This window comes from Brachyhypopomus gauderio, chromosome 1, assembly GCF_052324685.1.
Source record: "Brachyhypopomus gauderio isolate BG-103 chromosome 1, BGAUD_0.2, whole genome shotgun sequence".
NCBI classification, from domain to species: domain Eukaryota; kingdom Metazoa; phylum Chordata; class Actinopteri; order Gymnotiformes; family Hypopomidae; genus Brachyhypopomus; species Brachyhypopomus gauderio.
Genome location: NC_135211.1, coordinates 23,597,267 through 23,612,874, shown reverse-complemented (window position 1 = coordinate 23,612,874; position 15,608 = coordinate 23,597,267). Strand labels below are relative to the sequence as shown.

Here is a 15,608-nt window from a genome sequence, read left to right as displayed (position 1 = left end):
GGGCATATGTTTAAGTACATTGCCAAAACCTTAAAACTAACCAGCTCCGTCAGTAGCATATTGTAATTGTTCTAGTGTCTAAATGCAGAGCAAACTTCCATCGTCGATAACCAGCTAAATACAGCGGTGTGGCGTGGAGAGTTAGTGCACAGCGTGTGTTATGAGGCTACATACCAAGATCCGTGCAAAAAGTAATTAAAAAATGGGCAAAAAATATACTGAACAGACATGCAGCCTGAAATAAAGACGTCAGTGCAATATAAATCTGAGGTAACGCCACAGGACACTCAAGGCAGGGGGCCCGTAGCTAATCCCTTTTAGAGGCACAGGTAATCTGCTTTCTCCTGCGTGCGTGACTCCACCATGTCCTGTCCGCAGTGGGAGCAGGACAGTGCATATGGAGACAAGACAGCAGATGAGTGAGCAGTGTCGGATGACATTGATGTCAATGCTGTCGTGATTTAGAGACATATCTCATTCATGATCGCAGTGAAAGGCCAGAAAGCTTGTGAATGAATGTGTTAAACCTGTAGAAATATCACAAGGTCACGCAGCCGAAAAGCAGTATGACAACCGTTTGAAAATCTTTCAGTTGTCGCTGGACCAACTGTCAGGTTTACAAAAATACTCTCATCTGTGTTGGCAGCATGATGTCTTGCAATGAACGATATTAGTTATTAGAAATTTCCTTCATGGTATTTTACACTAGATGCTAACTGATATATTTTGTATTATAGAAAATATTATAGATATTTTAGTTGTAAACTCGATTATACTGTGTCCTGATAAAAAACAGAAATCCTGTTTGTTAAAAGCAGGAACGGTAACATCTTTAGAATTGAGGCCATGAATAAAATTATCTGTCATGGATGCCTGTGACGTTGTGACATTTTCACGTGGCCTTAGTCCTGGCTTTGTGGTTTTAATGCTGTGGTTGTCATTATATGAACAAGGATGTAATTTTTTGTGGGTCGTGGGTGGCTTGTGTGCACCTACGTGTGTGTCGCTGGGTAGGATGAGAAATGGGGAGGATCCTAATGTGGAACGAAGCACCTGAATGGCTGGAGCCTTTTGTTTTTTTTTCTGTTTTTTTTTCCTCCTATGCTGTGGCTCCTCCCCTTCCTCTCCCTGTCTTAAGTCATGCTGTCATGGCTCGGTCATCGGTGGTAACGACTGTCCCCGATGGCCCGTCACACGACCTGGGGGACATGTCCACGTCTCTCTGATTTTAGGACCTCATATAGATCCTGTGAGGAGTAAACAAAATGAGGACGAGAGAGAGAGAGATGGAGAAAGAGAGAGGGAGTGGGAGAGGGATATGTGGAGAGAGGGATGGAGAGAGAAATAGTCCTTTAAACAAGCTGAGCCGTGCAGTTCTGGACAGGCAGGAGAGCGTGAGAGAGATATAGAGAGAGGGGGAGCAAGGGAGAGAGAGAGAGTGGAGTAGAGAGAGAGGGGGAGAAAGAGAGGGAGAGTGGAGTAGAGAGAGATAGAGAAGGAGAGAGAGATACAGAGGCTGGCTAGAGCAGTGCACGTTCTCAAGGAGAGAAAGGAGGACAGCAATTATTGTATCCAACACCCTACAGCGACAGTAATAAAGACTTGGGTAGCGCAAGCTAGCTGCTCTCTCTCTCTCTCTCTCTCTCTCTCTCTCTCTCTCTCTCTCTCTCTCTCTCTCCCTGTATCTCTCTCTCTCTCCAGCTAGCCTGTGCTTGCTACGTGTGTTATATGATTGATCCAGGTGAAAATGCTGAAGTTCAGAGCGGACCGGAGAGTGAGGTACGTGAGGCGGGGACACAGGGACGCTGGGACACAGGGACGCTGGGACACAGGGACGCTGGGATGCTGGCGGCGTGCTTTCCTGGAAGACAGCAGAAAAAGAGGAAGAGAGAGAGGGGGAGAGAGGGGGAAGTTTATAGCCACCGAGCTGAGACATGCGGCCAGGCAGCCAGCTATAGAAGCTGCATGATGGGAGATTCAGAGCTGGAGGTCAGAGAAGACTGCAATGCAGTGCTGGAGGGAGACGTCCCAAACTCTACAGAACAGAACCTTACGGGCTTTTGAGTCTCAGCATGGCGCGTGTTTATGTGCGTGTGGGGGGGTGGGTGTGTTTTTAATTCAGCATGACCGCAGCGCATAATGTCTGGTGGTGTGTTGACCATGTGCCCGAGTGTGGCGGTGAAATATGAGTGCTGTTGAAATGGTCTGAAATGGTTTTTGGCATAATGAGGATTCTATTGACAAACAGCCTGCATCATTGTGGACTGATGTATTCGTTATATGGTATATAGTTACATGGTATGTAGTTGTATGTTATACAGATATGCTATGTTGTGCATCTATGTAGGTTGTGGGTTATGCATGAGAAAGCATGCTCAGGTGCAGGACCCTAAGAGACCAAGTCAAAGCGTACGCACACACACACACACACACACACACACACACACACACACACACACACACACACACACACACACACACCTCAAACTGGTCTTTCTGTGGGGATGCTGGTATTCTTCATGCCTTTGTTTTGTGCTTTTATGTGTTATGGGGTACAAGCAAAGCTCTGGCATGTGTTTTTAAGGTCTGTGCCTCTAGAGTGACTGTGCCCCCGGCTGGTGTCCCCTGTCCTCTACCTATCTGTCAGTGTGTGTGTGTGTGTGTGTGTGTGTGTGTGTGTGTGTGTGTGTGTGTGTGTGCGCACAGGCTATGAGACTACCCAGAAAGCTAGTACTTGTTTTATCCTTATGAGCAAGCAGTGCCAAGAATTCCGCTGACCTCCGTGCACGTCCAGAACTCTCTGGAACTTCAGTGCTGGGCACCATGGGCCACACACGAGCCACTGTGCGTCACAGACGAGCCACATTTAGCTATATATGAGCCACACATGAGCCACAAGCAAGCCACCGCGAGCCACACAAGAGCCACACACAAGCCACCACGAGCCACAGATGAGCCACCACTTCGCCCCGACATGCAGACCGTCTGACTCCTCCCCTCCTGAACGCTCATTCAGCAGCACATGGTGCAGCTGGGACTGAACCCCAACCACGAGGCGTGCCTTCCCAGTGAGGCAGTGACTGGGCCTTTCCCTCTGCCAATGGCGTCACGCAGTCCCCTTTCTGCAGCCTGATGCCTCCTGGTTTTGTCTTCCTACTTCCTGTGACTGGCAGTGGCATGCAGGTTAATCAGACTCAGAACGCTCTGTGACCTCACAGGGCAGACCAGCTCTTCGCTCCTTGTGAGCGGCTGTGCCGCCTGCAGCCACGGATGGACACCGGCGCTCGGATGTCGGACATGTCCCTGGGGACCACTGTCTCTGAGAGCGTGGCACTTCCTTAAAGTGGGACGAGACACTGTGGTCAGCCTGAAGTGGGACTTGTCTGACAAGTTAAAGGCAAAACAGGTGTGTGTGTGTGTGTGTGTGTGTGTGTGTGTGTGTGTGTGTGTGTGTGTGTGTGTGTGTGTGTGTGTGTGTGTGTGTGTGTGTGTGTGTGTGTGTGTGTGTGTGTGTGTAAGACTTAGCAGAATGCTGTGACTTTGCAGATGATAAATGTTTAGACAGTCAAAGAGAAGTACCTGTTCTTCCTCCTCCAGTTTCATGTGTAGTTTATCTTCAAATATTTATTTTTGACATTGTTTATGGCTTCTATAACAGTGATGGTTATCAAATACACACAGTTCTTGTATTGCTGTCTCTGTGGGGCATGCTCACACTAACCAAGCGTAAATGTTTTGTAGTTTTTCTGAAGGTTCTTTTCAGTGAGCAACCAAATATATTTTAATGTCAAATGTCAAAAATTATGTTTTCCTCTGCTGAGGACATTTAGTTCCTACACACACCCTCAAAAACGTGCTTCAAAACACACATGCCGATCGGGGTGTGTGCTGACTCTATCGATTAAGTGTAACATTGTAATGCTGGCTGTTGAATTATTAAATAAGTCGGCCGACTCTGTTTTGGTGTTGTAAAGGGTTGCTGTGTTTGATCTGAAGAGGTGCCAGTGTGTTGACGGCACGTTTACTCTGCTTGTATTTCCTCCTTCACATGTATTTTGCTGTTTGTGATTACTTCACATGACTCTCCTGTTTGTGTTTACAGTACTCTCCTGTTTGTATTTACTTATCATTACTCTCCTGTTTGCATTTACTTCACATTACTCTCCTGTTTGTATTTAGTTCACATTACTCTCCTGTTTGTATTTACTTATCATTACTCTCCTGTTTGTATTTAATTCACATTACTCTCCTGTTTGTATTTACTTCACATTACTCTCCTGTTTGTGTTTACAGTAGTCTCCTGTTGTATTTGCTTATCATTACTCTCCTGTTTGCATTTACTTCACATTACTCTCCTGTTTGTATTTACTTATCATTACTCTCCTGTTTGTATTTACTTATCATTACTCTCTTGTTTGCATTTACTTCACATTACTCTCCTGTTTGTATTTACTTATCATTACTCTCTTGTTTGCATGTACTTCACATTACTCTCCTGTTTGCATTTACTTCACATTACTCTCTTGTTTGTATTTACTTCACATTACTCTCCTGTTTGTATTTACTTATCATTACTCTCTTGTTTGCATTTACTTCACATTACTCTCCTGTTTGTATTTACTTATCATTACTCTCCTGTTTGTATTTACTTATCATTACTCTCCTGTTTGCATATACTTCACATTACTCTCCTGTTTGTATTTACTTCACATTACTCTCCTGTTTGTCTGTCTTCTGCTTTTCAGCCAGAATGACCCGAGTGGGGCAGCCGGGCAGCCAGTGATCCTCAGCCGTCTGGAAGAGAACGGATACGCCCAGAAAGCCCTCCTGTATGTCTAATATTACATATACATATATACATATATATGCACTTTACTGGAAGCCCAATGCTACTTTCTGGAAACGACCTCTGAGCAAATGACCATCCCGTCTGGCTACACACACACACACACACACACACACACACACACACACACACACACACACACACACACACACACACACACACACTGCATCAGATACGTTGAAACATATTTTAGTTGTTTTTGATCTCACCTGTCAACCAGGTGAGCCTTTTTTATGCTGCTCTGCAGAAGGTGGATGTGTATGTGTGTATGAGTGTGTGTGTGAGTGTGTGTGTGTGTGTGTGTGTGTGTGTGTGTAGGTTTGCAGCATGTGAGAGTGATGACTGCTGGAGTGTGGATTATAGTCTAGTCCTATCAAAGGGTTGGCGTAGGAACACAGAGTTAGGATCAATTACTAAAAGACCAGGCATCTGGAACAGCCATGCAGTACTGTCACATGACTGTCACATGACTGTCACTATATTCTCAGTGGCATTGCTTTATTTTCTCTCATACTAAATACAAGATACAAGTAGAAATGAATACCACTCTTTCAGAGTCAGTCATGCCAAACTGACACCTAGTCATTTCTTGGACTTGCTGACACACATACTGCATGTTAAGTACTCCCTTCCCAAAATGTTTTTAATAAATGAGTGCAATAATACATCTCTGTACTTCATTCATATTAACAAAGTATTTTTAACAACAGGTGAATAGCGCTGAAATAGGTATTTAAACAGAACATATTCTTCATGTCAAGCTGATGTATATAACATCAAAACCTAACTGAAGTCACCATGTGTACCAACTTTTTTTTTTTACAAAATACGTCACGTCAGAAATGATGCTTAGTGTCAAAAGATAAAGTTTCCTGTAATGTAACAAAACAGGTGTATGTGTCTTTTCCTAATGAAAATCTAGAAAATCAAGATATCTACAATTGTAGTTTTCATGAAGGGTAAAGTGGCATCACATCTGTAATGTTCTTCTTGGTGTTGGAGATGGTTATAAATCTTTGATGTTAAGAGAATGGTCCAGTCTGCAGAGACACAATACACTCACCTCTTGTGCTGCTCTGGGCACTGACACGGATCAATGTAGGGCTGTACTGATGGGCTATATTGACAGCACATTAATAATGTATGACACAAGCAAAAGAGAAGCCCTCATTGGTCTGATGAAATTAATTTCCTGCCCCAGCACGAGGAACCAGTGGGAAGAGACATCTCCTTGCATCTTCACTTAAATTAACTCGAGCGAATTAGCTCAGCGCTGTTTCCTGTCTGGGCTTGTTCAGGTACTAATGCCTTGGGTGCATCGTTTGCTTTAATGACTTCACAACGTACGAGTCTGTGAGGACTCCATATAGATGCGTGCAATGCCCTCGGTTCCCCGGAGCTGTGTTTTGATAGGAGGTGCTTATTGGTTGAGAGTTTGTCCTGTGCAGTCTAGGTCTTGTTGCAGGGAGATTATAAGGCACAACTCTGAGTTGGCTGTGAGCGCTGGAGGTTCAGTCGTAAATTTGTGTGGTCAGCGGATCAATGGCTTGTGCGGAGGGCTAGGATCGGCCATGATTGGCCAGGATAATCAATACAGCTGACCAAGACTGCAGGTGAACATATGCAGCATCTCCCTCTCTTTCCCACTTCCACTCTTTCTTACTTTCTCTGTACTACTCCCTCTCTCTCCCTCTCTCTCTCTCTCTCCTTAGCTCTCCCTCTCTCCCTCTCCTTAGCTCTCATCCCTCTTTCCTCTGGGCTTTCCTCTCCCAATCACATTCTTCGTAAACCATCGCCTGTTTTTAAACTGCAGCCTCCAGGGTGCGGCCATGTGTCTACGCCAGAAGGGGATATAAATAGTGACCCAGTGTGCTCATGTATGCCCTGCTCCCATAGTCCCTCCGTGTCCTTTCCTCATCCCTCCCTTCCCATGCCGAGTCTCAGCGTATTGCTTCAAGAGCCGTCCGAGTTGGGGTGACAGGATGTGCAGCGAGGAGACGGCTCATCTCTCATACTCTTGTGACCACAGGAGCTCAGATTTGGACATGAATGGCAAGGCGGGTGGTAGAGGACCCACGAGCGTCACCGGCGAGGCCAACAGCAATGCAAACAATGTCAGCATGGTATCCGAGCCCAGCCCAGAGCTCCAGAATCACGCACGGGTCAGTACTGCCGCGTTACATCAGTGTTCAGGGGCGAAGAGAAACACAGACTTACAATATAAGAGAAATATACAGAGAAACATTAGGTTAATATATTTGAACCTTTTTATCTTTTGAAGGTTAAAATATACAGTGCCAAAAATTGTAAGACTGCAGAATAAACTAATCTAAATGAGAATTCAGTTTAAATTTTAATCCAGCACCTGCCTTAATTTTTGTCCAGAGGGCCAGTGCAATCCATCACTTTAACAGATTGCCATTTATGTAAAAGAGTATCATAATACAGTTTTCAGATAACAATATTTATGGATTAATTACAATGGCACAAAACTCCAGACCCCAGAGGATTAGAACTATATTTTTTCTCCTCTGACCTTGAGTATGCTGAACTGTAGGTTTTAGTATGGTCATGTTCCAGCTCACTAGCTAATTAACAAGCCCTCTGGGAGCTGCATCAGGTGTGTAAAACCAGAAAAAAATGCTCCATGCAATACTGGTGAAATCTAGAAGCAGGATTATGAAACGTGTTTAGAACTTCAAAAATATGTCTATACTGTGTGGTCTGTGACTCAAAATCACCCATCGTCCAGACTACCCACCCAGACGAGATTGTTATATAGTCTCCCATCCTGCTGCTTTTCAAGCAGGGCTCACGCACGCCCAAGAAAGCCGCCACATTCGGGAAGCGCTCAAACTCGATGCGTCGCAACCCCAAGGCTGAGGTGACCAAGCAAGGCTGGCTCTACAAACAGGTGCGTTCCCCCCAGCTCCCCCTCAGGTCCAGTTCTGTTCAATTCAGACTATTTCAGTCCAGTTCAGACCAATCCAGTTCAGTTCAGACCAATCCGGTTAAGCTCAAATCAGTTCATTTCAGTTCACACTAGATCAGTACAGTTCAACTGTCAGTAGATATATACTAATACTGAGAGGTATTGGCTAATCTCAAGGTGTCAGATGTGATTGAAAATAGTAATAACTAAAAGTAGACTAAATCATGGTACAGTGCATATTAAAAGCTTTCAGTTGATATTTGCCGTGGAGTTTTCCACATTTTTGTGTATTTCAGACTAATCCCAACATGGTTATTCCTCATTAGTCTACAAACAATATTCCAACTCAGTTTAGGTGGCTTTACCAACAATGACAAACTTGAGTCTTCTTGGGAGTCATCTTACAATAGTTCCAGCTCAGCAAGGTTTGATGGGGAGTGTTCATGCATGTCCATTTCCAGCTCCCTCCAGAGATGCTCTGTTGGGATCAGGTCCAGATTCTGGCTGGGGCACTCAAATACATCCACAGTTTTGACTGTATGGTTTGACTGTTGGTTTTGGCTGCTGTTGCTGTGTTTGACTGTAGGGTTTGACTGTAGGGTTTGTAGGGTTTGACTGTAGGGTTTGGTTGTAGAGTTTGACTGAAGGGTTTGGTTGTAGAGTTTGACTGTAGGGTTTGATTGTTCTGAGAGTTGTTCAGGTGTCTCCCAGCAGGCTCTAATGTGTCTGCAAGTGAGGAATGGATTTTTGTGTCTGGTCACCTTGTCATTAAAGCCTAATTGGGTAAAGGATTCACAAGGACCACTGAGGTCTTATTTACCTGCCCTTCATTCCTGATTACTCTGTTTGGTTCTTCTACAGACTTCTTCCATATCTTACATTTGGAAGTGTAGGATGTATGCTAATTAGATGTATGTTAATGTGCGTTTTTCAGCACTTTCAGTGCTGCAAGACTTTTCTTGTATCTTTAACCCATGTTTTGCCTTGGCAGAAGTCTCACAGGTCTACAGATATTAATGGCTTGGTTTTCAATCTGACATACTGTGAGAACTGTGACCTTATATTGACCTGTGCCTTTCCAAATTATGTCCAAATAAGCTTGGACATAACTCATTATATCCAATAAATTAACAGATAGACTCCATTGAGGAGCTAAAAACATTTCAAGTTCAGTTGATGGAAGGAGGATGCACAAGAGCTCAGCTGAGTGTCATAACAAAAGGCCCAATTGGGTACTTCTATTATTTCTGTCAAATGAACTGAATCCATGAAGTCAAACGAGTTGAATCCATTTTTAAGATGAGTCTGAAACATCTAAAAATGTTTATTTGATAAACGTTTAATGGAACAAAAAATCTTCTGTACGCTGTACATGGTGTAGCCCAGGATGCACCCCAGCCTCCCCACCACACTTAAGCACAAACTTAAGCGAGTGTGTCTGTCCAGCTCAACATAGTGAGGTTGACTCTGTTGGTTTGTGGTTGATGGACTATGGTTTCATTCTGCAGGCCAGCAGTGGTGTGAAACAGTGGAACAAGCGCTGGTTCGTGCTGACGGACCGCTGCCTCTTCTACTACAAAGGTAGGCCCACGGGTCTTTTCTCCTGCCACATTCTCATCACAGCAGCGTCTGTATCTATAGCATTTGGTTATTCCATCACTACGAGTTCCCTGAACGTGAAAACTTCTTTTTTTGTCCTCATTTGAATGCAGTGTTTTCTGACCGGGACTGTTCTGCAGAAATGCACTTGAGTTTGAACTGCAGAGCTTTCTCGAAGCATGCTCGCCGCTCGTCGGTGCAAATGTTTGGAGAGCTGCGTGTGGTCGTGCTGATAAACCGTACCCCCACCCCAATGTCCTACGGCACAGGAGGAAAGCCTTGGTGATTTGTCTTGAGTTTGTGTATGCCATCACGATTGGGCAGCAGTGTGTGTGCACAGTCGCTGCGCTGTCACAAGCTGACACGTCAAGACTGCATCAGCTGATTTCCTCATGACAGTGGCTTTCTGTGTGTATTCAATGTCTAAAAGGAGAGCTGCATGTTTAATCTGGGCTGTTAGATCTGTTTAACCAGTTTATGGGCATAGAAAAGCCGTGATGGATGGTTAAGTCTTTGTCGTTTGTTTATGAGTGCATAATTGCAGTCTTTCTGGTGTTTGATAGGCTATTGTAATAGAGCATGCTGTTTTCTCCCCAATTGCTGTGTGTCATGATTATATAATAAGGGTGAAAGAGATATGGCACTTTACTGGCTACGTGCTTAGTCCCTCTGCTGGCTGATTTCATGCCAGGGCAGCATTCATACTACATATACTCCATTTATACTGCACACATACTAGAGATACTCCATATGTACTTCATACATATAGAATACTACAGTCTAGCTGGTACGTACACCACAGTGTTAGCACTGGTTAGCAATAAGTCTGTGGTGCATCTCTACATCACTGAGCTGAATGCAGTGTTTAAGGACAGAACGTCAGTTCTGAGCTGCACAACTGAAAAGGTGAAATGCTTCACTTTAATCAGAAATGAATCCCAGACAAGTGCAGTTGGTGATGAGGATGACGAAGGCCCTCGTTCACACTGTCCAGGACTCTTTAGCCTCTTTAGACAGCCACTCTTTCAGCTGGACTCCGTTCCTTGGATGTCTGAGTAGTTTTCACTGGGTCTGCCTGGGACAGATTAATGGGTTCTCCAAGTCCAGAACCAAACGAGGACACATTTATATGCCCTGTCATCTATTCATTAAGGCAGAAGCTGTCTTTAAGGAAAAGGCTGAGGAGTGATTAGCTGTTTCACTAATTGTTTGTTTGCGTTGTTAATGTGTATCGCTTGGCTAAGGGTGTTTGCCTTTTTATTTGTTGTGGTGCCTAGGGCTGTGGGAGGGTTTCACCAGGGGCAAGATCCGTATTGTCATGCCAACATCACAGCCCTGCCAGGGAGATCATAGTGTCTTATTGTGTATCGAAAAACCCGTTACCCCTCCCTTCCATCCGGACTAGTTTCCTGCTTTTTCTCATTAGCGACCCCTGGTGGCTTGGCTGCTTGAATTTGGCAAGTGACACCTTTCCATAGCGCCTCACATTTTGTGGGTGACTTGCGATGTTGATAAGTTTATTTTATTTTATTTTGGAGGAGATTTCAGTGCTGCCCCAGGGTGGAGGTGGTCTCAGTGCTGCCCCAGGGTGAAGGTGTTCTCAATGTTGAGGAAGCCCTTTAGGTGGTTGTAATACCGGCCTGCAGGCTGTGACTCTGAACACTGCATCAACATGGTACTGTGACTGTGCACCAGCCTACCCCGTCACCCCGGGTAACCATCACTGTCACTGTAACCCTGCACTCAGGATCACCTGACAACAGGTTTCTCTCTCTCTCTCTTTTCTTTCTCTCTCTTTCTTTCTCTCCCTTTTCTTTCCTTCTCTTGTGCTCTCTTTCTTTCTCTCCCTTTCTCTCTCTCTCTTTCTTTCCCCATTCCTCTTTCTCACTCTATCATCTGGGTCTCTTTCATAGCCTCAGGTCTAGGTTCACAAGTCTGTGTTCTCTATTTGGGACTGTGTGTTCCACAATGATAGCACAGGAACCATCTTTATTATCTCAGAACATAATCCTGTGATTTGAGTTCATCTTAGCTAGAACAAAAAACCAACTGTCTGTTACTGAAACTACAGTACAAAGTGTCATGCTTAGGGTGAACTGATTTCAATGTGATTGTGATTGAGTTATTATGGTGGTTAGTTTTGCATTAAAAAAAGATTTGTATTGAGTGTGCGTGTGTGTGCGTGTGTGTGTGCGCGCACGTGTGTGTGTGTGTGTGTGTGTGTGGACCAGATATGAACTCCAGCCCTGGGAAGGAAGGCTGCTGGATACATGGATATCTTTCCCACACAAAGTGCAGATTTCACCTGAGAAGCCATGAGGCAAACCAGTAACTGAAGCTGGATTTACTCTTGGATTTAACAATGAGGAAGAGTAATAGTCGGTGGAAAACCATAACAATACTGGTGAAATGTGTGTGTGTTTGTGTGCGTGTGTCTTTGCGTGCGTGTGTGAGTGCGCATGTGTTTGTGTGTGTAGGTGGCTGCTACTGATGACAGTGTTTGAGGTTACAGGGATAGGAAAAGTGTCTCTTACTCCCTCTGGGCGAAGAGGAGATCAGACTTACACTTCCTGGTAGACTCACACCAGTCTTGTTTTGTTTATTGTGTTATACCTAGAAGTCTGAATGTTTACCTCTGCATACTCAGAGTGTACAATAAAAAGAAAAAAAATAGACAAAAAAAAAAAAGTTGTGTGTGTCTGATTATATATTCGCACCCACCTGGAAACTGCTTCACATGTGAATGTGTGTATAGCTGAGAAAGATTCCTGGTGAGTAACTATGGTGATTTAGAGAAATTCAAAATTGTAGTGAAGTACACAAGGTTTTCATTAAAGAGGTTTCAGACAGAGGTCCTTCATCAGCTGTGATGCAGGACATTTCAGACAGAGGTCCTTCACCAGCTGTGATGCAGGACATTTCAGACAGAGGTCCTTCATCAGCTGTGATGCAGGACATTTCAGACAGAGGTCCTTCACCAGCTGTGATGCAGGACATTTCAGACAGAGGTTCTTCACCAGCTGTGATGCAGGACATTTCAGACAGTGGTCTTCACCAGCTGTGATGCAGGACATTTCAGACAGAGGTCCTTCACCAGCTGTGATGCAGGACATTTCAGACAGAGGTCTTCACCAGCTGTGATGCAGGACATTTCAGACAGTGGTCTTCATCAGCTGTGATGCAGGACATTTCAGACAGAGGTCCTTCATCAACTGTGATGCAGGACATTTCAGACAGAGGTCCTTCACCAGCTGTGATGCAGGACATTTCAGACAGAGGTCTTCACCAGCTGTGATGCAGGACATTTCAGACAGTGGTCTTCATCAGCTGTGATGCAGGACATTTCAGACAGAGGTCCTTCATCAACTGTGATGCAGGACATTTCAGACAGTGGTCCTTCACCAGCTGTGATGCAGGACATTTCAGACAGAGGTCTTCACCAGCTGTGATGCAGGACATTTCAGACAGTGGTCTTCATCAGCTGTGATGCAGGACATTTCAGACAGAGGTCCTTCATCAACTGTGATGCAGGACATTTCAGACAGTGGTCCTTCACCAGCTGTGATGCAGGACATTTCAGACAGAGGTCCTTCACCAGTTGTGATGCAGGACATTTCAGACAGTGGTCTTCATCAACTGTGATGCAGGACATTTCAGACAGTGGTCCTTCACCAGCTGTGATGCAGGACATTTCAGACAGAGGTCCTTCACCAGTTGTGATGCAGGACATTTCAGACAGAGGTCTTCACCAGCTGTGATGCAGGACATTTCAGACAGTGGTCTTCATCAGCTGTGATGCAGGACATTTCAGACAGAGGTCCTTCATCAACTGTGATGCAGGACATTTCAGACAGTGGTCCTTCACCAGCTGTGATGCAGGACATTTCAGACAGAGGTCCTTCACCAGTTGTGATGCAGGACATTTCAGACAGAGGTCTTCACCAGCTGTGATGCAGGACATTTCAGACAGTGGTCTTCATCAGCTGTGATGCAGGACATTTCAGACAGAGGTCCTTCATCAACTGTGATGCAGGACATTTCAGACAGAGGTCCTTCACCAGACAGAGGTCTTCACCAGACAGAGGTCTTCACCAGCTGTGATGCAGGACATTTCAGACAGTGGTCTTCATCAGCTGTGATGCAGGACATTTTACATTTACATTTATGGCATTTGGCAGACGCCCTTATCCAGAGCGACTTACATTTTTTTTATCTCAATTTTTTTTTTATACAAGTGAGCAATTGAGGGTTAAGGGCCTTGCTCAGGGGCACCTCAGTCATGGCCTCAGGTCTGGGGATCGAACCTGCGACCCTCTGGTCACAAGACCAGTTCCCTAACCGCTAGGCCATGACTGCCCACATTTCAGACAGAGGTCCTTCATCAACTGTGATGCAGGACATTTCAGACAGTGGTCCTTCACCAGCTGTGATGCAGGACATTTCAGACAGAGGTCTTCATCAGCTGTGATGCAGGACATTTCAGACAGTGGTCTTCATCAGCTGTGATGCAGGACATTTCAGACAGTGGTCCTTCATCAGCTGTGATGCAGGACATTTCAGACAGAGGTCTTCATCAGCTGTGATGCAGGACATTTCAGACAGAGGTCTTCATCAGCTGTGATGCAGGACATTTCAGACAGAGGTCTTCATCAGCTGTGATGCAGGACATTTCAGACAGAGGTCTTCATCAGCTGTGATGCAGGACATTTCAGACAGAGGTCTTCATCAGCTGTGATGCAGGACATTTCAGACAGAGGTCCTTCATCAGCTGTGATGCAGGACATTTCAGACAGAGCTCTTCATCAGCTGTGATGCAGGACATTTCAGACAGTGGTCTTCATCAGCTGTGATGCAGGACATTTCAGACAGTGGTCCTTCATCAGCTGTGATGCAGGACATTTCAGACAGAGGTCTTCATCAGCTGTGATGCAGGACATTTCAGACAGAGGTCTTCATCAGCTGTGATGCAGGACATTTCAGACAGTGGTCTTCATCAGCTGTGATGCAGGACGTTTCAGACAGTGGTCCTTCACCAGCTGTGATGCAGGACATTTCAGACAGAGGTCTTCATCAGCTGTGATGCAGGACATTTCAGACAGAGGTCTTCATCAGCTGTGATGCAGGACATTTCAGACAGTGGTCTTCATCAGCTGTGATGCAGGACATTTCAGACAGTGGTCCTTCATCAGCTGTGATGCAGGACATTTCAGACAGAGGTCCTTCATCAACTGTGATGCAGGACATTTCAGACAGAGGTCCTTCATCAACTATGATGCAGGACGTTTCAGACGGAGGTTCTTCACCAGCTGTTCAAGCGAAGGGCTTCTGAGGTTCTGGGAGGAACCACTTAATGACCACGGGCTTCTAAAGCTGCAAGTTTCCTAACTTCATTGCTGCCATAGCAATACCTGGCAATACAATCAGACACGTATTTAATGCCTTTGCCAAGGCAGATCCTTCATTCTGATTGGTCCAGAAGTGTTCAGTAAGACAGTCCAATATAAAGCTGACTGCATGTCTCACAAACAATACTTTGGTACTGTAGGTTTGGGGCTCGAGTCCCAACCAGAACATCTCCCATGTGGTCCCGTAGGCAAGATCCTTCACCTACCTGCCTACCTCACTAACAATGAGACTATGAAAGAAGAAACCCACACCGGCTCGGGTGTCGCCTGGATCAACAAGGTGTGTGTCAGATGCTCGGGGACGAGGGCAGTCCGCTCAAACTGGTGGACGGGAGCGGAGAGTCTGAGCCTGTGGGAGGGGATCTGTGGAGGACGTGGGGATTACAGCTGCTTTGATACCCAACATCTAAACCAATACCACAACACCCAGCAGCCCATCGCTCCCACATCCCTCCGCTGCACCTGTGTTTGGCCATTTGTCTGAAGTTTTCCCACTGCTTGGAGGACCTGCCATGTTTGGGGTTCCCTGTGTCTCTAAGGGCCTGGCACCTCCACTACTCACTGTTTGAACTACGCTTGGCACACCTGTGGTTCCCCATGGGAGGAATCCCGTGTGTTTGATCCTGGCTTGTGCGGCGGGGAGAGGGCCTGACCCCTGACTGCACTCGCTCGCATGCATGAGTGGGCTTGTACAGCGGGGGTCAGGCTTGGTTCAGCATGTTCAGAAATGTGCTGCGCCCCTCTCACTTTGTTTGTGTGTGTGTGTGTGTGTGTGTGTGTGTGTGTGTGTGTGTGTGTGTGTATGAGCGAGAGTGCACCTTGGTTA

The 15,608-nt window shown here is 45.5% G+C and overlaps 1 protein-coding gene across 1 annotated transcript in view; it reads left to right on the top strand.

Annotated features, from left to right (window-relative positions):
- plekha6 (pleckstrin homology domain containing, family A member 6) overlaps positions 1 to 15,608 on the top strand; it is a 56,437-nt gene that overhangs the window by 11,001 nt on the left and 29,828 nt on the right. The window contains 4 exon segments of the mRNA XM_077003956.1: positions 4,746 to 4,829; positions 6,876 to 7,008; positions 7,656 to 7,760; positions 9,287 to 9,359. Coding sequence (XP_076860071.1) covers positions 4,746 to 4,829; positions 6,876 to 7,008; positions 7,656 to 7,760; positions 9,287 to 9,359 — 395 coding nt within the window.